General features: G+C 36.5%; 3 protein-coding genes and 1 long non-coding RNA gene across 4 annotated transcripts; 2 read left to right on the top strand and 2 right to left on the bottom strand.

Annotated features, from left to right (window-relative positions):
* Positions 1-640: 640 nt before the first annotated feature.
* LOC143302527 (uncharacterized) lies at positions 641-14,772 on the bottom strand. The gene is made up of 4 exons (XR_013058107.1): positions 14,664-14,772; positions 2,067-2,189; positions 1,484-1,572; positions 641-1,381 (listed from the first exon to the last, which is right to left on the bottom strand). It is a non-coding gene; the product is annotated as an uncharacterized LOC143302527 (long non-coding RNA).
* LOC143302520 (uncharacterized) lies at positions 3,101-6,315 on the top strand. The gene is made up of 2 exons (XM_076617479.1): positions 3,101-3,238; positions 3,885-6,315. Exons 1-2 carry the CDS (start codon positions 3,174-3,176, stop codon positions 4,732-4,734), a joined length of 915 nt encoding a protein of 304 aa, XP_076473594.1. The 5' UTR covers positions 3,101-3,173; the 3' UTR covers positions 4,735-6,315.
* A 723-nt stretch (positions 14,773-15,495) lies between the features above and the next one.
* On the bottom strand, positions 15,496-23,315 carry LOC143302523 (uncharacterized). Its single transcript, XM_076617485.1, has 6 exons — positions 21,763-23,315; positions 21,616-21,687; positions 19,903-21,537; positions 16,527-16,639; positions 15,934-16,032; positions 15,496-15,823 (listed from the first exon to the last, which is right to left on the bottom strand). Exons 2-3 carry the CDS (start codon positions 21,661-21,663, stop codon positions 21,124-21,126), a joined length of 462 nt encoding a protein of 153 aa, XP_076473600.1. The 5' UTR covers positions 21,664-21,687; positions 21,763-23,315; the 3' UTR covers positions 15,496-15,823; positions 15,934-16,032; positions 16,527-16,639; positions 19,903-21,123.
* On the top strand, positions 15,713-18,927 carry LOC143302521 (uncharacterized). The gene is made up of 2 exons (XM_076617480.1): positions 15,713-15,850; positions 16,497-18,927. Exons 1-2 carry the CDS (start codon positions 15,786-15,788, stop codon positions 17,344-17,346), a joined length of 915 nt encoding a protein of 304 aa, XP_076473595.1. The 5' UTR covers positions 15,713-15,785; the 3' UTR covers positions 17,347-18,927.
* Positions 23,316-24,070: the final 755 nt, after the last annotated feature.

Below are 24,070 nucleotides of genomic sequence, written 5' to 3'. Positions count from 1 at the left end.
AGGAAATTGAACGACGAGACGACAGGCAATGCTTATCCACTACCTAACATCACAGAGATATTGGACCCGCTGGGAAGTGCAAATCGCCTCTCCACGTTCGACTTGGCAAAGATACAAAAGCAAGACTCCACGAATTTCGTGAATGTTTCAACCATAATAGGAAAAGAGATAGCGAGTGCATCTCACTCAAAAACTTCTATAAAACCATCAGAAGGAAACTTTATCGAACTCAAAGCCAAATCATTAAATTGCAAGGAAGATCACACTATAGAAAATAAAAATATAGCTATCCCTAAATCCAAAACAGAATCTATAAGCAAAAAGGTTTGTAATAAAAATTCAAAGAATAATTCCAAATCTACCAAAAATATTCCTAAACGTTCCATACAAATAAATAATAATTTAATTATAATAAGCACTTCCAGTAAAACTATTCATCCTGAAAAGGTAGAGAAAAATAAAGGTGCTGCGAATAAAATAAATGAAGAAGAAAAAAGGGTAACTAAGGAAAAGGATTCTAAACATTTTCAAGCTGAAGAAACGCAAGTTCAACGAGCTCAAAGAAATCAAAAGGGAGAAAACAGGGAATCACCAGTCGAAGATATATATAAAAACTTGAATAAATATGCTAGCCATTGGATTATAATTGGATTAAAAATACTTTATTGGTTACTACATCTAATATTTGACGTGGGTAACATAGTAAGTAGTGCTGATCTTATGATTCCCCCAGGAAAATATGGATGGTATCACACTATACTATATACAAAATATTTTTGGGTTAATATGGCTGCGGCACTCTCAAAAATTTGTATCTTAAATGCTATTAGCAAGCAATTGGATAATTGGATCAATGTCAGTAAACCTGTGTCTTGGCGCAAAATAAAAACTAAAATGAAGGAAAGGAACGAAATTCTCCCCGCACAAATTAGTTTCGGACATCTAGCCAGAGAACCTATTGGTGAAGTAACAATCGAAGAGAACACGGAACCAACATGCGCAGAATATCTCGAAGATCTGTTCAATAAAATTAACACTGTACAACGAATGGCAAGAGAAAATTTGATAAAATCCAAACTAAGACTAACGATCGACGAATTAACCCTCAAGATTTTAAAACAGGAGATTCGATATATCTACTAAAAGAACCTAGTAAAGGAAAATTCTCCGATCAATATACTGGACCATACAAGGTGCTAGAAATCTTGCAGAACCAGAACGTCAAGATTGAAGTAAAAGGGATTCCGCGAACAGTGCACTTAAACAAGCTAAAACTAGCGCATAACCGAAATAAGCAATGAATAAAGTGATTTCAGTGGGCAACGTAGTGCGGTAGTGTATGTTGTAGTGCTGTTCGTCGAATAATACAGATATCGAACACCTAAAAGAGAAAAGGAAAAATTATTATATGTACTCTAATTATTGTTTGAATATAAAACGTGTTGATTCAATAAATAATTAAAAGAGTGAAAGTGAAAGTTACCTTGTGAACAAGTAATCATCATACGAGAAGGTTTACGTGCAAAATAGGTTATGGATCTCGGTTTGCGAAACACCATGTACAACAGCCAGCTGAAAAATAAATGAACAAATTAACTTCAACTGCCTTAATGCAAAATACAACAGTACTAAATGTTATAACAATGCTATGGAAGCATGGCACTGTTCGTCGAACAACACAGATGGCGGAAACCTGAAAAGAAAAAGAAGTTTATTACAAATGATCCGATTACTGTTTGAATGTAAAACGTGTTAGTTCAACGAATAACTAAAACAGTGGAAGTGCAACTTACCTCGTGAACAATTAATCACCATACAAGGAAGTGTACATGCATGAATGTCGCAGATTAACAAGAAGAAATAAAATAGCTGATAAGTGTAGAAAGTGGTTAGAAAATAATTAAGATAGATTAATTGAAAGTAAAAGGATATCTTATTATGTATTAATCTACGTAGTATTGTTATATTATTATATCTAACATGTAGAAGTGGATTTTGTAATACACAATAGCGGTCGCACACACAATGCATTATACACATATTAAACTAAATAAACTAAACAGTACCTTTATGGCCACAAATATAAGACGATTGAAGACAACCGTAGTAAGTATCCAAGGCATATCGAAGAATCAGGTGATGTTGTGGGAATGATCTAGGTAAGTGATGCAGCATCGGAAGAGTAGAATCTGAAGAATTACAGACAATGTTAATCTAACAAGTAGGTTTTAATCACTAATAAGGGAACTAACTCATATCATACACAAAATAATAGCAAATAGCAAGTACATGCAATAATAAATTAATAGGGAAAATAAGAAAGGTTAATAAACACAGGAATAAGTTAGAAATTAATCAAGATAGACTAACTAAATATTAACAACATGACTGAACTCGGTGCAAAGGAATAAAGTTACGTTACACAAAATATCTGGTAACACAATACACAAAAAAAAAAAGAAAAAAAACATTAACTAAATTAAACAAGATTTATATAAATGCGAGTCACGTATAATCAAAACAATGACTATCGAAATTCGAAAACAACACAATCTATGCTATCGCATTAAGGTAGCACACGGTATTGACACACACAATATCATGAAACACAAACAATATTACAGAAACACTACAAAATAAACTATAATGATTAACAAATTAACTATTTCAACAACACGCTACTGTTGACATTAAACAAACGATACACGCAAGCGACCATGTTGAAAATTCGTCGCACGCACCCCAACACAAATAATAGCTAATACAATGTAATACAGCATTATAATAGCAATGCTAGGTACTGAACACAAAAAAAAAATAATAAAAAAAAAGAAAAAAAAAGAGAGAGATAAGGAAAATATATATAATAAACAACAACTAACATAACCATAACATATTATATATTATACCACATACAGGGATACAGTATTTGTACAAAGGGATAGGTCCGAACAAAACTTATAAAAAATTATAAAATATATATATTAACTGTTTTCGTATGTATGTCCAGAACAGGTGGCGAGTTCATCAACCCTAACATAGAGGACTCAGACGGGCGATGGATGATGTTCAGTCTTGCCTCGTGTTCGGTTGATACGTTCTGTCTACCATTTAGATAACGGTCATCTTTGTCAAGACTGTTTCGATAACTTAGATCCAGACCACCAGGACCTATGAGACGACCCACCCACTCATTTCATATGCGGAGTATCTGCAAGAACACGAATATCATACTGTCGTATGTGTGATATAAACCTAGCGGACCTACAACCCGCTATATCATGCCTCCAATGCATGATCGTTTACACTAATCTAACTCACCTTGAAAGAAACTTTTTAGTTCAAGGAATAGCAATCCGCGCCGTAGAACTATAAAGTACTTGTATGCTACGCACAAGACCAAATACTGATGCTATCCACCTGTAAACAAACGACATTTATAATTATGCATATAATTTTCACTTATGTTTACCAATATATATATGCACGCATGTTGTAAAGTAGGCGATATCTATGACACTCACTTCCATTGATAATCCGAGTGACTCGTAAAATAAGTCGTCATATTTACCATTACACGCACATATATATATATTCAAAGACAAGCTATAATTGTAATATCTATTCCTATAGATAATATATACTTATATATTTATAACGATAAAACAAATCTCATCTATATTACTTAGCAATACGTATGCATATACGTATATAATTATAACCCAGGTAGCATTCATGGTATTTATTTTCACCGATAATAAGTTTTAACAAAAAAAAAAAAACATAAATATAAATTTTTTTTTATATATATTAATAATAATAAAAGATTATTCTTATTTCTAATAAACTCGAGAGTAAGAAACAATTTAATAAATTGTTAATAGGAAGATGAATCGCCTGGTCATCGTACTTACCCTCATCAAAATAGCATACGGCCTGGTAGGATATGACTGCAATGGCAACCACCTCAACGTTACCACTATCTCTCTAAACTCCATCGGGGACTGCAGCATACAGCCTACAATGACTGAAACCCAAGATATTTATATACAACTACTTCAACTCTCAGAATTTGAATTTACCAACGTAAGGCAATGCAAGGTGCAAATAACTCGAATTGTATATTACTGTGGCATGCACTTTCACACGTCGGCAGTGCATAACGGATTCGCCGAATACCTCCATGAAACAACCGACCAACAATGTGCAAGGATGCACCAAGACGGCACATTTTCACTCGGACCACAAAACCTTATAGTTGGCCTAAAAGATAATGCAACAGAAACAAGGTCGCTTGTCCTAGCCGGCAAGCTAACAGACGACGGCAGCTGCCAGGGAACACAGTATGTAGACCCATACGGGAGCTGGGAAAAGGTCGTCGTACAAGCAACAGTAAGGATAAGTTTAAAATCAGCAGTTGTGCCAGTACGGATCGAGGCGAACAAAATTCTACTGAAATCAGGAACAGTATGTACCTTTAGCGAAGGAAACTGTCTAGACGCTGAAGACGGATACACTTATTGGCAACCACAACCACCCTCACCATGCAAATTTGATCAGTACGATGTGCTATATGAAGGAATTGCTACAAAGATCCAGGAAATAAAAACCAACAGAGAATCAGCACAACCAGTTTACGCACTAACAACGCAAGAAGTAACATTTGCACTGACTAAAACCGGAGAACAGCCACTGTGTGGATATACCCTACTATCCACCGAACACCCCAAATAGTTGAAACAACAAGAGGAAATACGTTTATCTCCAAAAGCAAGACAGCAGTCGAAAACTTGGACATATTCGCATACATCAACTCAAAATTCATTTACGTAGAGAAACATATTAAACGACAAATGACAACATTGTACCATGATATACTGACACAAAGATGAATTTGCATATACCATATCCAAAACCCCAGGACACATGGCCCTGATCGCAGGAGAAGCAGTCCACATAGTCAAATGCATTCCGGTACAAGTAAAAGTACGACATACAACAGAATGCTACTCGGAGCTACCCGTTTGGCAAGGGAATCGCACCGCATTTTTAACGCCAAAAACACACATCCTAACGCAACACGGAAACCACAGAGAATGTAGCGCGGTACTACCTACGCTATACAATATCGACGGACTCTGGCACAAATTCGTACCAAAACCCATGGAAACAATTGCACCACAGGAACTCCGCCCGGACGTACGCCAAACGTGGCAATATTCAGCACCATCGTCGTTGGCCACGAGCGGAATATATACCCAAAAAGACCTCGATGCACTACGGGACCACGTCATGTTCCCGGCAGAAAAATCTGCAGTTTTGAACACATTGGCCAGAGGAGCAACAGGAAAAACAATCGTCCCTGGAACAGTAAACATCCTGGGAATGATGGACGAAAACACATTAACGACAATAGCAAAAAATACCGTATCAAGCTTATGGATTGGTTTTATGGAATTTGGAACTGTCAGTGCAGCAATATTTGGAATACTTGTAATATTTAAACTAATCAAGACGATAATAGATATAGCCATACACGGATACCAGTTACGTGAAACTTACGGATGTGGAATCGCCCTATTAGGAGCAATAAGCGGCTCAGTTACCCACCTGCTACTATACCTCAAAAGAAAACGAAATATCGATGATCAAACAGCACAACCTCGAGGGATATCGATAACACCGGTAGTCACTTAACAACCAACGCCATCTACGTCCGCCTTGAGCGAACTCAGAGACACCATCAGTCAAATTTCCTTTGGAAATTTGAACTCCAAGGGCGGGGGTGTCACGTCCCGCGCTCCGCACGCGCCGTAACAAGAACAAGAAAACTATTCTACACAAAACGCGCGAATAAAGATTTGAATGCACAAACGAACACACGGCGCTACGAAACTAAAGGAAGGATTAACAAAGCGAGGGCGATTAATAAATCCAACCAGTATAAAATAAAATAAATAAAACCAGCTAACGGATTGAACGAGTTACGAACCAAACAAATAAACCAGGAAATAAGAATAACTACAAAAAGGGAAATAATTGAAGCGCCAGAAATACATGTATATATAAATATATTTTAATCAATCAACTTGGAGAGTTACATATAAGTATAAACATATATGCTAGATATGTAATAAACTAGTAAATATTAGTGTTAGTGCTTATAATACTATGCAACAAATACAATATTATCAATTTATGAAATATAAGTATATACGAAGTTAAAAACTAATAGTCTAACGAATACATAAAACATACAATATTGTATTATTAAAGAAATAAAAGTTACATTGTCAGAAACATATATATATGTGTGCGCATTCTATTAAACAGAAACATACTTAAAACTAGCCTACGTTCCGGTAAAGAGTTATAAAATAAGAACTACGCTACGAAACATGCATGTCTCTATATAAACATATAAAAATCTATATTCTAAACTACTACTAATCTATGTGCATTCTACAATCTGAAATACATATTTAAAACTAGCCTACATGCCGGTAAAGCATTATAAAATAAGAACTACATTATGAAACATGCATGTCTCTATATAAACATATAAATAATCTATTTTCTAAACTAAAACCACTATTAATAATCTACAAAAAAAATAGAACACACAACGCAACACTTGGGACCAAGCGACAACCTGTCGACAGGCCAAACGCTCAAAATAATTAACACCGCAACGACTTGAGGAATTGCTTACAGAAATTCTGTCATCAAGCACAAATATGTAAACACACATAAAACGCAGAATAATCTAGAAATAAAACCTTCAATACTATGTTGTCACAATACAAAATATATATGTATATATGAAATCAAATGATTGACACATAACCTCAAATACACAACACTATATCACAAAAGAATCTAAATGAAAATCACTTTGCCAGAAATATATACATATATACGTGTGCGTGTGCGTGTTCTATCTTATTAAAAGAAATTAATATAAAATAAATAATTAACATTTCATTTCGTACGAACACTACATGAACGAGAGAAATATACATATAAATACGTATATATATATATATATGTATGTGTGAGTGCATATGTTTTATATTATCGAATACTCTATAAAATAAACTACTCAAAACAACAAATAACGCAATCGAAGAATTACAAAACATTAGCCATATTGAAGTGACACACAACATAAACATATATATATATATATATATATACATATTATACTATTGTCACTTTAAAACAATATTAATAAATAAATGTTCTAATTGCGGTAGAATAAGGAAAAACGAGCGACAGACGAAAAATTACTTCGATATCAAACAAAACTAAAGACCCGTCACTAAAAACTTTACTGATGACATTTATGAGCAGCCATGTTGGATTTACACGCGTCATGGCGACAGGAATATTAGGGATTAATGGAAGTCAGGCGCGAGAAACAAATCATGAAAACACATTGTTAACACTTTTCTTTAATAAATTCTATGCGCAACTACAAATGTAAAAAAAATATATATATATATAATTAATTAAAAGGGGGGAAATATAAAATTGAAAAAAATAACAAACGTAAAATAGATAACCTAACACTATACATTCAAAATATATATATATATATATATATGTCGGATCAGGATTCGAATTTTGGGCGCGCGACGACTCTTCATGTGGACTAGCCATCGTTTCACAAAGCCGAGATTTTATTTACACGTATATACAGGTCTATCACTAAGCTTAACAAATAATAAGTACAACTAATAATAAGTCTAACGAACACTAAGCCTAATGAATAATACGATCTACGAATAATTAAATTAAATAATACTATTAGCAATGTTTGAGTTCAAACGAATCCACGGTCACCGGGATAACTCCTTACTAAGCGAAACTAACTTAGACGCAAATGCGATCGTCGAAAATGCTCGATGTATCACTCTCCAAGGCAATCGCAAGAATGCCAGCCTCGTGGAGATTTTTCTCCCTGTACGATTGCATTTTGTTTTCTATACCCGTTTGGAAGCATCGAGAAGGTTCCAAACGCCGTTGCTAGGCACACTCGTTGGAAGCATCGAGAAAGTTCCAAACGCCGTTGCTAGGCAGTTTCCGCCTGGAGTTTTGATTACTAAATACAATGTATGTCCCATTGCATCGGCACCTCCGAGGCAACATCACACGTGGCTCGGCCCGCTCTCGAGGCCGCATGCCGCCACAACCACATTTCTCGGAAAACACATACAACCACTCCAGACCTCCGTTAGATAAAACATCCATCCCGTGACCGTGGCTACGTTCAGCGACCGATTGTCACCTCGAACCCAATCTCGCTTATTACAAATCTTAAGCAATTACAACTATAATAAAATCTAGGCTAAGGTACTAGAGGATGTTCCCAAAATTTCCAAGGAAGGGCTTCGGCTTTCCTTTCATCTGCGACATATATATATATATATATTGAACACAAAACAAAATACATCAAAAAATTAATAATAATAAGGAACATCAAACAGCGAACCAACGAAATTGAAGCAGCTACACTAAATCAAAATCGAAGCAAGGAGCTCCGGGATAAAGTTCGCTGAACTCACGCATACACCAATAGCGCACAACAGGGGAAATTCCCTTTCTCCCAGAAGCATGGTGACGAAGATGTGCCTCCAAAACCTCTTCGGGAATTTCATTCGCAAAACGAACTTTCACGCAACGATCGGTATCAACGATTTCAACCAGAGGGGGTTCCCTCTCCAATACGACGGTCTCTGCATCGAAGAAATTCTCGTCGAAAGTAACCAAATCGTCAAAGCCCAATTTCGACACGGCCTCGGCACCAATGTTGAATAGTTCCTCCAACCACTCTGATACTCGTGGTTTATCACAGGGCCGCATGCGTTTGATTGGTCCTCCCGAGTCGCCCATGGGTTCTTCGGAATCCCTCTTTCGCTTGGGCTGAGAACAACACGGTATATTTTAAATAAAACGAAACAGGACGAATCAAGCGGACTAAGAACAAGACTAAATACGTACCAGGGAAGTCTGGAAAGGAACCTCTGATGGAAACGACTCCGCAAACATTGTTCGAACGTCGATCACCGAAGCCTAGGGAAATAGCAAAAAAGGAAAAAACAATCAAAATCACAAAAACAACCTTAATATGCAAACATCCAAACTTACGCAAAACAACTCGAAGGAGGAGGTCCTTGTTATGGGAGAGCAGCGGAGTTGCGCGTGTTTACCCAGTAAACATTGAAATGATAATGATGCTGCAGCCACCAGCCCTTCCACGCGCCGAAGAACACCGGTAATTCCCACGGTACAGCACGTGGAAGTTTCTCGTGGAAAGGACTAGATCAGCGTGGAATGCTTCAAATCTCCTAGACGCTAGCTCAGCGGAACACAGGACTGATAAAAACTAAGTCGAAATATGGAATTTGCATTTTGTCACGTACGATTCCAAGAAGCCCAAACTGCAACATCCCGATTCCCACGGAAGCGTACCCCCAGTGGACCACCACCCCGTGGGGGATGGCATTATAAATAAGCGTAGCAACATAGCGCAGCGCTCATTATTATTCTGGTGAACATTCTTATTACGGTTCATTATTCTTTGTTCATTATTATAGTGTCCATTCTTCTTATAATTTGCGTTCGTTCATTTTTTATAGTGTTCATTCCTTACGGCTCATTATTCTTCGTTCATTAGTTTGTTCATAATTCTTGTGATCGTTTGTTATTACGGCCCATTATTAATTTATTACTACGTTCGTTATTGCGCTCGTCACTGCGTTTAGAAATTTTGTATAGTATTTTGCGTTTCGGGGTCTTAATTTTTTCGGTCAAGAAAAGAGAGTCGCGACTAAGTAAAAAGAAAATTTTATCTTTGAAGTCCTCATTTCATCGTTTAAACACAAACGCGCATTGTAATTGCGGTATTAATCCAGCTAAGTGAATTGCTCAGTCTGTATTAAAATAGATAAATAAAGTAAGAGTTGATAGTAAACTATATTCGAGTTCAAATAATAAACTCAACAAAACTTCGACGACCACCGGAGCGGCTGAGGCAATGGCACCAGACAGCACCTACTCCTCAAGGTAAGAAAATTAATTTTGAAAACTTCCTTCTTCTCTGGTAATCTCGTTGCCCTCGAGAATTGAATTAGAACTTCCTATCATCGATTTCGTTTTATTTTCGCGAACGGTTTTGAAGATAGAATCATTGTTTAAACTTTTAACAAAAGAGTTGTCCGCTGTGTCGGCTTGTGCGAACGGTGTTTTCAACTACTGAAACATCCACTGATCTTCGCATTCCTCCTCCCATTGTTGGTAAAATATTACTCGTCTTTGGGCAAGGCTTGCGAAATCACATAAGTCCCGCACAGAAAGGACTATTAAATACATCGTCGGGGTCAATCGAAAATTAAGAACAATACCGGCATTGCTATTAACTGATATTCTTGCCATCATTGCATGCGATTGTAAGAGAGATATAACAGAACAATTTCCCTTCGAGAATTTAACCAAAGGATCGTTCGCTGTGTTGGCTTGTGCAAACGGTGTTTTCGCTTATCGAAAACACCCATCGATCTTCGCATTCCTCCTCCCACTGTTGGTAAAATATTACCCGTCTTTGGGCAAGGCTTGCGAAATCACACGAGTCCCACACAGAGAGGATCGTTAGAATCATCCCCGATTATTAAACTCAAAAGGCAAGAAAATCGTGGTGACAGAATCCATCGTAGTAAATGAATTGAGTTTCGGTCCTAACGGCAAACTACTACAGCGAAATTAAAAGAGAAGAAGAAGTCAAACGTAAAAATAAATTTATATAAAACAACGAAAAATCTCACATTCCTATCCAATCCAGCAACGCTAAAATATATATTATCTAGCTAATAAAATATTTATATAATAACCTAAGCCATTTTACATTCAAATAAAAATCCGTTCAACGAGGAAAAATATTTATTGTACCCAGCTTTAATCCTCTCCCGTGCTAGTATCCCTGCGCATAGCAGGTTAGCCGAAAAGTGGAATTCGTTTACCAGTTGCATTAAGCGTCAGTTAACGCTACCCATTAAGCGTAAAAGAAAATAATAAAAATAAAATATTTTGAAATAGTCCTTAGACTATTTCTGGTGGCAGCAACTACCGTATTAATTAGAAATCTAAATCAGTATTAAATACACAATAATATCATTTCAATTTATTTCCCTTCCGATTAAATTCAAAACTCAAACTATAAAAAAAAAATTTTTCAGTAAAATTTAACTTTAAATTTGATCGATTTAAACAAATAGATACGTAACAGAGTAAAGTAATAAATTTTTGGTGGCAGCGGTGGGATACGCTCCACGGAGGATTAAAGTTGGTTTAAACGGTTCGATTCGCTCCACAAGGGATTAAAGTTGTCACGATTATCGATAAAATATATACCTAAGAAATAATGTCGACTAAATTAGAATCGTTGGACAAAGGCATGATCTTGATGTTATCGGAAAAACTTAAAGCATGGGATGCGAATTTTCGCGACATGAGTACAACAATGAATAAATTACAAGACGATGTGCGTTCACTGAAAATAAAAAAGGAAATCAAGACACCCGTATCATCGCCGATAATTTCCCAAGCGACAATACCGATAGAAGTTAATCCCCAATCAATTAAGTTAAAAGATGCAATAGAGACAGTACCAGTGTTCGACGGACATCGACCCTCGGTATTTCGATTTTTAAGAGCATGCGAGCGTGCACGAAACATGGTTCCTAGGCATCAAGAATCTCAGTTAGTAAAATTATTAACGAATAAGCTTCGCGGACACGCGTTTCTCGCCGTAGAAGACACAGAAGTAATAAGTTTAAACGATTTCGGGAATAAATTAAAAGATATGTTCGGTCCGGGAAAAACGGTTAACGAATATAAAGGGGAATTAGCTACAATATTTCAACGACCGGGAGAAGATATTTTGGACTACATAGAACGCGTCAAAGATCTCAGGCTGGCGATAATGAACGGGGAAAGGTACGAGTACGGCACCGTATTTCAAGATAGGATAGATCGAGACACGAGGGAAGCTTTCGTTAAGGGGCTCCCAAACGAGGTGTATTTACGAGTAAAGATAGCAGGATACCAATCCTTGGACGATGCGTACCGCTAAGCCGTGAAAGCAACACGAGAATTAAAACAAGTGAACAATAGAATTCGATACCAACGTCCGACACCTTCGGTAATTATAACCAAAACAACGCTCATCCACCATACAATAGTATCTATACTGTAAACAACCGCCAGGACTGGAGATTTGTACCGCCGTCGCAGAAACATCTAAACAACCCGGGAATAGAAGAAAATGTCAGGAAAGAAACAAGAGCAATAACTTGGGAAGAAAAACGCATAAATAAATACCTCGATAGAGATCTAAATCAAAAGAGAGATGCTGATCATTTCAACCAATCAACTTTTCAATGCAAACACCATTCCGTTGCTGTGATAAGGGATAATGTCACGTTAAATAATAAAAGGACGCACGGTGCCATAGACAGGATCATGAGTGAGAAATTTTCTGAGTTACCAAACAAGATAAATAATGTTAGTGCCAAAGAACTTTCAGACAAAGCAGAAACTAGGAAATTGAACGACGAGACGACAGGCAATGCTTATCCACTACCTAACATCACAGAGATATTGGACCCGCTGGGAAGTGCAAATCGCCTCTCCACGTTCGACTTGGCAAAGATACAAAAGCAAGACTCCACGAATTTCGTGAATGTTTCAACCATAATAGGAAAAGAGATAGCGAGTGCATCTCACTCAAAAACTTCTATAAAACCATCAGAAGGAAACTTTATCGAACTCAAAGCCAAATCATTAAATTGCAAGGAAGATCACACTATAGAAAATAAAAATATAGCTATCCCTAAATCCAAAACAGAATCTATAAGCAAAAAGGTTTGTAATAAAAATTCAAAGAATAATTCCAAATCTACCAAAAATATTCCTAAACGTTCCATACAAATAAATAATAATTTAATTATAATAAGCACTTCCAGTAAAACTATTCATCCTGAAAAGGTAGAGAAAAATAAAGGTGCTGCGAATAAAATAAATGAAGAAGAAAAAAGGGTAACTAAGGAAAAGGATTCTAAACATTTTCAAGCTGAAGAAACGCAAGTTCAACGAGCTCAAAGAAATCAAAAGGGAGAAAACAGGGAATCACCAGTCGAAGATATATATAAAAACTTGAATAAATATGCTAGCCATTGGATTATAATTGGATTAAAAATACTTTATTGGTTACTACATCTAATATTTGACGTGGGTAACATAGTAAGTAGTGCTGATCTTATGATTCCCCCAGGAAAATATGGATGGTATCACACTATACTATATACAAAATATTTTTGGGTTAATATGGCTGCGGCACTCTCAAAAATTTGTATCTTAAATGCTATTAGCAAGCAATTGGATAATTGGATCAATGTCAGTAAACCTGTGTCTTGGCGCAAAATAAAAACTAAAATGAAGGAAAGGAACGAAATTCTCCCCGCACAAATTAGTTTCGGACATCTAGCCAGAGAACCTATTGGTGAAGTAACAATCGAAGAGAACACGGAACCAACATGCGCAGAATATCTCGAAGATCTGTTCAATAAAATTAACACTGTACAACGAATGGCAAGAGAAAATTTGATAAAATCCAAACTAAGACTAACGATCGACGAATTAACCCTCAAGATTTTAAAACAGGAGATTCGATATATCTACTAAAAGAACCTAGTAAAGGAAAATTCTCCGATCAATATACTGGACCATACAAGGTGCTAGAAATCTTGCAGAACCAGAACGTCAAGATTGAAGTAAAAGGGATTCCGCGAACAGTGCACTTAAACAAGCTAAAACTAGCGCATAACCGAAATAAGCAATGAATAAAGTGATTTCAGTGGGCAACGTAGTGCGGTAGTGTATGTTGTAGTGCTGTTCGTCGAATAATACAGATATCGAACACCTAAAAGAGAAAAGGAAAAATTATTATATGTACTCTAATTATTGTTTGAATATAAAACGTGTTGATTCAATAAATAATTAAAAGAGTGAAAGTGAAAGTTACCTTGTGAACAAGTAATCATCATACGAGAAGGTTTACGTGCAAAATAGGTTATGGATCTCGGTTTGCGAAACACCATGTACAACAGCCAGCTGAAAAATAAATGAACAAATTAACTTCAACTGCCTTAATGCAAAATACAACAGTACTAAATGTTATAACAATGCTATGGAAGCATGGCACTGTTCGTCGAACAACACAGATGGCGGAAACCTGAAAAGAAAAAGAAGTTTATTACAAATGATCCGATTACTGTTTGAATGTAAAACGTGTTAGTTCAACGAATAACTAAAACAGTGGAAGTGCAACTTACCTCGTGAACAATTAATCACCATACAAGGAAGTGTACATGCATGAATGTCGCAGATTAACAAGAAGAAATAAAATAGCTGATAAGTGTAGAAAGTGGTTAGAAAATAATTAAGATAGATTAATTGAAAGTAAAAGGATATCTTATTATGTATTAATCTACGTAGTATTGTTATATTATTATATCTAACATGTAGAAGTGGATTTTGTAATACACAATAGCGGTCGCACACACAATGCATTATACACATATTAAACTAAATAAACTAAACAGTACCTTTATGGCCACAAATATAAGACGATTGAAGACAACCGTAGTAAGTATCCAAGGCATATCGAAGAATCAGGTGATGTTGTGGGAATGATCTAGGTAAGTGATGCAGCATCGGAAGAGTAGAATCTGAAGAATTACAGACAATGTTAATCTAACAAGTAGGTTTTAATCACTAATAAGGGAACTAACTCATATCATACACAAAATAATAGCAAATAGCAAGTACATGCAATAATAAATTAATAGGGAAAATAAGAAAGGTTAATAAACACAGGAATAAGTTAGAAATTAATCAAGATAGACTAACTAAATATTAACAACATGACTGAACTCGGTGCAAAGGAATAAAGTTACGTTACACAAAATATCTGGTAACACAATACACAAAAAAAAAAGAAAAAAAACATTAACTAAATTAAACAAGATTTATATAAATGCGAGTCACGTATAATCAAAACAATGACTATCGAAATTCGAAAACAACACAATCTATGCTATCGCATTAAGGTAGCACACGGTATTGACACACACAATATCATGAAACACAAACAATATTACAGAAACACTACAAAATAAACTATAATGATTAACAAATTAACTATTTCAACAACACGCTACTGTTGACATTAAACAAACGATACACGCAAGCGACCATGTTGAAAATTCGTCGCACGCACCCCACACATACGCACCCCAACACAAATAATAGCCAATACAATGTAATACAGCATTATAATAGCAATGCTAGGTACTGAACACAAAAAAAAAATAATAAAAAAAAAAGAAAAAAAAAGAGAGAGATAAGGAAAATATATATAATAAACAACAACTAACATAACCATAACATATTATATATTATACCACATACAGGGATACAGTATTTGTACAAAGGGATAGGTCCGAACAAAACTTATAAAAAATTATAAAATATATATATTAACTGTTTTCGTATGTATGTCCAGAACAGGTGGCGAGTTCATCAACCCTAACATAGAGGACTCAGACGGGCGATGGATGATGTTCAGTCTTGCCTCGTGTTCGGTTGATACGTTCTGTCTACCATTTAGATAACGGTCATCTTTGTCAAGACTGTTTCGATAACTTAGATCCAGACCACCAGGACCTATGAGACGACCCACCCACTCATTTCATATGCGGAGTATCTGCAAGAACACGAATATCATACTGTCGTATGTGTGATATAAACCTAGCGGACCTACAACCCGCTATATCATGCCTCCAATGCATGATCGTTTACACTAATCTAACTCACCTTGAAAGAAACTTTTTAGTTCAAGGAATAGCAATCCGCGCCGTAGAACTATAAAGTACTTGTATGCTACGCACAAGACCAAATACTGATGCTATCCACCTGTAAACAAACGACATTTATAATTATGCATATAATTTTCACTTATGTTTACCAATATATATATGCACGCATGTTGTAAAGTAGGCGATATCTATGACACTCACTTCCATTGATAATCCGAGTGACTCGTAAAATAAGTCGTCATATTTACCATTACACGCACATATATATATATTCAAAGACAAGCTATAATTGTAATATCTATTCCTATAGATAATATATACTTATATATTTATAACGATAAAACAAATCTCATCTATATTACTTAGCAATACGTATGCATATACGTATATAATTATAACCCAGGTAGCATTCATGGTATTTATTTTCACCGATAATAAGTTTTAACAAAAAAAAAAAAACATAAATATAAATTTTTTTTTATATATATTAATAATAATAAAAGATTATTCTTATTTCTAATAAACTCGAGAGTAAGAAACAATTTAATAAATTGTTAATAGGAAGATGAATCGCCTGGTCATCGTACTTACCCTCATCAAAATAGCATACGGCCTGGTAGGATATGACTGCAATGGCAACCACCTCAACGTTACCACTATCTCTCTAAACTCCATCGGGGACTGCAGCATACAGCCTACAATGACTGAAACCCAAGATATTTATATACAACTACTTCAACTCTCAGAATTTGAATTTACCAACGTAAGGCAATGCAAGGTGCAAATAACTCGAATTGTATATTACTGTGGCATGCACTTTCACACGTCGGCAGTGCATAACGGATTCGCCGAATACCTCCATGAAACAACCGACCAACAATGTGCAAGGATGCACCAAGACGGCACATTTTCACTCGGACCACAAAACCTTATAGTTGGCCTAAAAGATAATGCAACAGAAACAAGGTCGCTTGTCCTAGCCGGCAAGCTAACAGACGACGGCAGCTGCCAGGGAACACAGTATGTAGACCCATACGGGAGCTGGGAAAAGGTCGTCGTACAAGCAACAGTAAGGATAAGTTTAAAATCAGCAGTTGTGCCAGTACGGATCGAGGCGAACAAAATTCTACTGAAATCAGGAACAGTATGTACCTTTAGCGAAGGAAACTGTCTAGACGCTGAAGACGGATACACTTATTGGCAACCACAACCACCCTCACCATGCAAATTTGATCAGTACGATGTGCTATATGAAGGAATTGCTACAAAGATCCAGGAAATAAAAACCAACAGAGAATCAGCACAACCAGTTTACGCACTAACAACGCAAGAAGTAACATTTGCACTGACTAAAACCGGAGAACAGCCACTGTGTGGATATACCCTACTATCCACCGAACACCCCAAATAGTTGAAACAACAAGAGGAAATACGTTTATCTCCAAAAGCAAGACAGCAGTCGAAAACTTGGACATATTCGCATACATCAACTCAAAATTCATTTACGTAGAGAAACATATTAAACGACAAATGACAACATTGTACCATGATATACTGACACAAAGATGAATTTGCATATACCATATCCAAAACCCCAGGACACATGGCCCTGATCGCAGGAGAAGCAGTCCACATAGTCAAATGCATTCCGGTACAAGTAAAAGTACGACATACAACAGAATGCTACTCGGAGCTACCCGTTTGGCAAGGGAATCGCACCGCATTTTTAACGCCAAAAACACACATCCTAACGCAACACGGAAACCACAGAGAATGTAGCGCGGTACTACCTACGCTATACAATATCGACGGACTCTGGCACAAATTCGTACCAAAACCCATGGAAACAATTGCACCACAGGAACTCCGCCCGGACGTACGCCAAACGTGGCAATATTCAGCACCATCGTCGTTGGCCACGAGCGGAATATATACCCAAAAAGACCTCGATGCACTACGGGACCACGTCATGTTCCCGGCAGAAAAATCTGCAGTTTTGAACACATTGGCCAGAGGAGCAACAGGAAAAACAATCGTCCCTGGAACAGTAAACATCCTGGGAATGATGGACGAAAACACATTAACGACAATAGCAAAAAATACCGTATCAAGCTTATGGATTGGTTTTATGGAATTTGGAACTGTCAGTGCAGCAATATTTGGAATACTTGTAATATTTAAACTAATCAAGACGATAATAGATATAGCCATACACGGATACCAGTTACGTGAAACTTACGGATGTGGAATCGCCCTATTAGGAGCAATAAGCGGCTCAGTTACCCACCTGCTACTATACCTCAAAAGAAAACGAAATATCGATGATCAAACAGCACAACCTCGAGGGATATCGATAACACCGGTAGTCACTTAACAACCAACGCCATCTACGTCCGCCTTGAGCGAACTCAGAGACACCATCAGTCAAATTTCCTTTGGAAATTTGAACTCCAAGGGCGGGGGTGTCACGTCCCGCGCTCCGCACGCGCCGTAACAAGAACAAGAAAACTATTCTACACAAAACGCGCGAATAAAGATTTGAATGCACAAACGAACACACGGCGCTACGAAACTAAAGGAAGGATTAACAAAGCGAGGGCGATTAATAAATCCAACCAGTATAAAATAAAATAAATAAAACCAGCTAACGGATTGAACGAGTTACGAACCAAACAAATAAACCAGGAAATAAGAATAACTACAAAAAGGGAAATAATTGAAGCGCCAGAAATACATGTATATATAAATATATTTTAATCAATCAACTTGGAGAGTTACATATAAGTATAAACATATATGCTAGATATGTAATAAACTAGTAAATATTAGTGTTAGTGCTTATAATACTATGCAACAAATACAATATTATCAATTTATGAAATATAAGTATATACGAAGTTAAAAACTAATAGTCTAACGAATACATAAAACATACAATATTGTATTATTAAAGAAATAAAAGTTACATTGTCAGAAACATATATATATGTGTGCGCATTCTATTAAACAGAAACATACTTAAAACTAGCCTACGTTCCGGTAAAGAGTTATAAAATAAGAACTACGCTACGAAACATGCATGTCTCTATATAAACATATAAAAATCTATATTCTAAACTACTACTAATCTATGTGCATTCTACAATCTGAAATACATATTTAAAACTAGCCTACATGCCGGTAAAGCATTATAAAATAAGAACTACATTATGAAACATGCATGTCTCTATATAAACATATAAATAATCTATTTTCTAAACTAAAACCACTATTAATAATCTACAAAAAAAATAGAACACACAACGCAACACTTGGGACCAAGCGACAACCTGTCGACAGGCCAAACGCTCAAAATAATTAACACCGCAACGACTTGAGGAATTGCTTACAGAAATTCTGTCATCAAGCACAAATATGTAAACACACATAAAACGCAGAATAATCTAGAAATAAAACCTTCAATACTATGTTGTCACAATACAAAATATATATGTATATATGAAATCAAATGATTGACACATAACCTCAAATACACAACACTATATCACAAAAGAATCTAAATGAAAATCACTTTGCCAGAAATATATACATATATACGTGTGCGTGTGCGTGTTCTATCTTATTAAAAGAAATTAATATAAAATAAATAATTAACATTTCATTTCGTACGAACACTACATGAACGAGAGAAATATACATATAAATACGTATATATATATATATATGTATGTGTGAGTGCATATGTTTTATATTATCGAATACTCTATAAAATAAACTACTCAAAACAACAAATAACGCAATCGAAGAATTACAAAACATTAGCCATATTGAAGTGACACACAACATAAACATATATATATATATATATATATACATATTATACTATTGTCACTTTAAAACAATATTAATAAATAAATGTTCTAATTGCGGTAGAATAAGGAAAAACGAGCGACAGACGAAAAATTACTTCGATATCAAACAAAACTAAAGACCCGTCACTAAAAACTTTACTGATGACATTTATGAGCAGCCATGTTGGATTTACACGCGTCATGGCGACAGGAATATTAGGGATTAATGGAAGTCAGGCGCGAGAAACAAATCATGAAAACACATTGTTAACACTTTTCTTTAATAAATTCTATGCGCAACTACAAATGTAAAAAAAATATATATATATATAATTAATTAAAAGGGGGGAAATATAAAATTGAAAAAAATAACAAACGTAAAATAGATAACCTAACACTATACATTCAAAATATATATATATATATATATATGTCGGATCAGGATTCGAATTTTGGGCGCGCGACGACTCTTCATGTGGACTAGCCATCGTTTCACAAAGCCGAGATTTTATTTACACGTATATACAGGTCTATCACTAAGCTTAACAAATAATAAGTACAACTAATAATAAGTCTAACGAACACTAAGCCTAATGAATAATACGATCTACGAATAATTAAATTAAATAATACTATTAGCAATGTTTGAGTTCAAACGAATCCACGGTCACCGGGATAACTCCTTACTAAGCGAAACTAACTTAGACGCAAATGCGATCGTCGAAAATGCTCGATGTATCACTCTCCAAGGCAATCGCAAGAATGCCAGCCTCGTGGAGATTTTTCTCCCTGTACGATTGCATTTTGTTTTCTATACCCGTTTGGAAGCATCGAGAAGGTTCCAAACGCCGTTGCTAGGCACACTCGTTGGAAGCATCGAGAAAGTTCCAAACGCCGTTGCTAGGCAGTTTCCGCCTGGAGTTTTGATTACTAAATACAATGTATGTCCCATTGCATCGGCACCTCCGAGGCAACATCACACGTGGCTCGGCCCGCTCTCGAGGCCGCATGCCGCCACAACCACATTTCTCGGAAAACACATACAACCACTCCAGACCTCCGTTAGATAAAACATCCATCCCGTGACCGTGGCTACGTTCAGCGACCGATTGTCACCTCGAACCCAATCTCGCTTATTACAAATCTTAAGCAATTACAACTATAATAAAATCTAGGCTAAGGTACTAGAGGATGTTCCCAAAATTTCCAAGGAAGGGCTTCGGCTTTCCTTTCATCTGCGACATATATATATATATATATTGAACACAAAACAAAATACATCAAAAAATTAATAATAATAAGGAACATCAAACAGCGAACCAACGAAATTGAAGCAGCTACACTAAATCAAAATCGAAGCAAGGAGCTCCGGGATAAAGTTCGCTGAACTCACGCATACACCAATAGCGCACAACAGGGGAAATTCCCTTTCTCCCAGAAGCATGGTGACGAAGATGTGCCTCCAAAACCTCTTCGGGAATTTCATTCGCAAAACGAACTTTCACGCAACGATCGGTATCAACGATTTCAACCAGAGGGGGTTCCCTCTCCAATACGACGGTCTCTGCATCGAAGAAATTCTCGTCGAAAGTAACCAAATCGTCAAAGCCCAATTTCGACACGGCCTCGGCACCAATGTTGAATAGTTCCTCCAACCACTCTGATACTCGTGGTTTATCACAGGGCCGCATGCGTTTGATTGGTCCTCCCGAGTCGCCCAAGGGTTCTTCGGAATCCCTCTTTCGCTTGGGCTGAGAACAACACGGTATATTTTAAATAAAACGAAACAGGACGAATCAAGCGGACTAAGAACAAGACTAAATACGTACCAGGGAAGTCTGGAAAGGAACCTCTGATGGAAACGACTCCGCAAACATTGTTCGAACGTCGATCACCGAAGCCTAGGGAAATAGCAAAAAAGGAAAAAACAATCAAAATCACAAAAACAACCTTAATATGCAAACATCCAAACTTACGCAAAACAACTCGAAGGAGGAGGTCCTTGTTATGGGAGAGCAGCGGAGTTGCGTGTGTTTACCCAGTAAACATTGAAATGATAATGATGCTGCAGCCACCAGCCCTTCCACGCGCCGAAGAACACCGGTAATTCCCACGGTACAGCACGTGGAAGTTTCTCGTGGAAAGGACTAGATCAGCGTGGAATGCTTCAAATCTCCTAGACGCTAGCTCAGCGGAACACAGGACTGATAAAAACTAAGTCGAAATATGGAATTTGCATTTTGTCACGTACGATTCCAAGAAGCCCAAACTGCAACATCCCGATTCCCACGGAAGCGTACCCCCAGTGGACCACCACCCCGTGGGGGATGGCATTATAAATAAGCGTAGCAACATAGCGCAGCGCTCATTATTATTCTGGTGAACATTCTTATTACGGTTCATTATTCTTTGTTCATTATTATAGTGTCCATTCTTCTTATAATTTGCGTTCGTTCATTTTTTATAGTGTTCATTCCTTACGGCTCATTATTCTTCGCTCATTAGTTTGTTCATAATTCTTGTGATCGTTTGTTATTACGGCCCATTATTAATTTATTACTACGTTCGTTATTGCGCTCGTCACTGCGTTTAGAAATTTTGTATAGTATTTTGCGTTTCGGGGTCTTAATTTTTTCGGTCAAGAAAAGAGAGTCGCGACTAAGTAAAAAGAAAATTTTATCTTTGAAGTCCTCATTTCATCGTTTAAACACAAACGCGCATTGTAATTGCGGTATTAATCCAGCTAAGTGAATTGCTCAGTCTGTATTAAAATAGATAAATAAAGTAAGAGTTGATAGTAAACTATATTCGAGTTCAAATAATAAACTCAACAAAACTTCGACGACCACCGGAGCGGCTGAGGCAATGGCACCAGACAGCACCTACTCCTCAAGGTAAGAAAATTAATTTTGAAAACTTCCTTCTTCTCTGGTAATCTCGTTGCCCTCGAGAATTGAATTAGAACTTCCTATCATCGATTTCGTTTTATTTTCGCGAACGGTTTTGAAGATAGAATCATTGTTTAAACTTTTAACAAAAGAGTTGTCCGCTGTGTCGGCTTGTGCGAACGGTGTTTTCAACTACTGAAACATCCACTGATCTTCGCATTCCTCCTCCCATTGTTGGTAAAATATTACTCGTCTTTGGGCAAGGCTTGCGAAATCACATAAGTCCCGCACAGAAAGGACTATTAAATACATCGTCGGGGTCAATCGAAAATTAAGAACAATACCGGCATTGCTATTAACTGATATTCTTGCCATCATTGCATGCGATTGTAAGAGAGATATAACAGAACAATTTCCCTTCGAGAATTTAACCAAAGGATCGTTCGCTGTGTTGGCTTGTGCAAACGGTGTTTTCGCTTATCGAAAACACCCATCGATCTTCGCATTCCTCCTCCCACTGTTGGTAAAATATTACCCGTCTTTGGGCAAGGCTTGCGAAATCACACGAGTCCCACACAGAGAGGATCGTTAGAATCATCCCCGATTATTAAACTCAAAAGGCAAGAAAATCGTGGTGACAGAATCCATCGTAGTAAATGAATTGAGTTTCGGTCCTAACGGCAAACTACTACAGCGAAATTAAAAGAGAAGAAGAAGTCAAACGTAAAAATAAATTTATATAAAACAACGAAAAATCTCACATTCCTATCCAATCCAGCAACGCTAAAATATATATTATCTAGCTAATAAAATATTTATATAATAACCTAAGCCATTTTACATTCAAATAAAAATCCGTTCAACGAGGAAAAATATTTATTGTACCCAGCTTTAATCCTCTCCCGTGCTAGTATCCCTGCGCATAGCAGGTTAGCCGAAAAGTGGAATTCGTTTACCAGTTGCATTAAGCGTCAGTTAACGCTACCCATTAAGCGTAAAAGAAAATAATAAAAATAAAATATTTTGAAATAGTCCTTAGACTATTTCTGGTGGCAGCAACTACCGTATTAATTAGAAATCTAAATCAGTATTAAATACACAATAATATCATTTCAATTTATTTCCCTTCCGATTAAATTCAAAACTCAAACTATAAAAAAAAAATTTTTCAGTAAAATTTAACTTTAAATTTGATCGATTTAAACAAATAGATACGTAACAGAGTAAAGTAATAAATTTTTGGTGGCAGCGGTGGGATACGCTCCACGGAGGATTAAAGTTGGTTTAAACGGTTCGATTCGCTCCACAAGGGATTAAAGTTGTCACGATTATCGATAAAATATATACCTAAGAAATAATGTCGACTAAATTAGAATCGTTGGACAAAGGCATGATC

This window comes from Bombus vancouverensis, chromosome 3, assembly GCF_051014615.1.
Source record: "Bombus vancouverensis nearcticus chromosome 3, iyBomVanc1_principal, whole genome shotgun sequence".
Classification (NCBI taxonomy): domain Eukaryota; kingdom Metazoa; phylum Arthropoda; class Insecta; order Hymenoptera; family Apidae; genus Bombus; species Bombus vancouverensis.
Note: the sequence above shows the minus strand (reverse complement) of the source record. Positions and strands in the feature narration are given on the sequence as shown.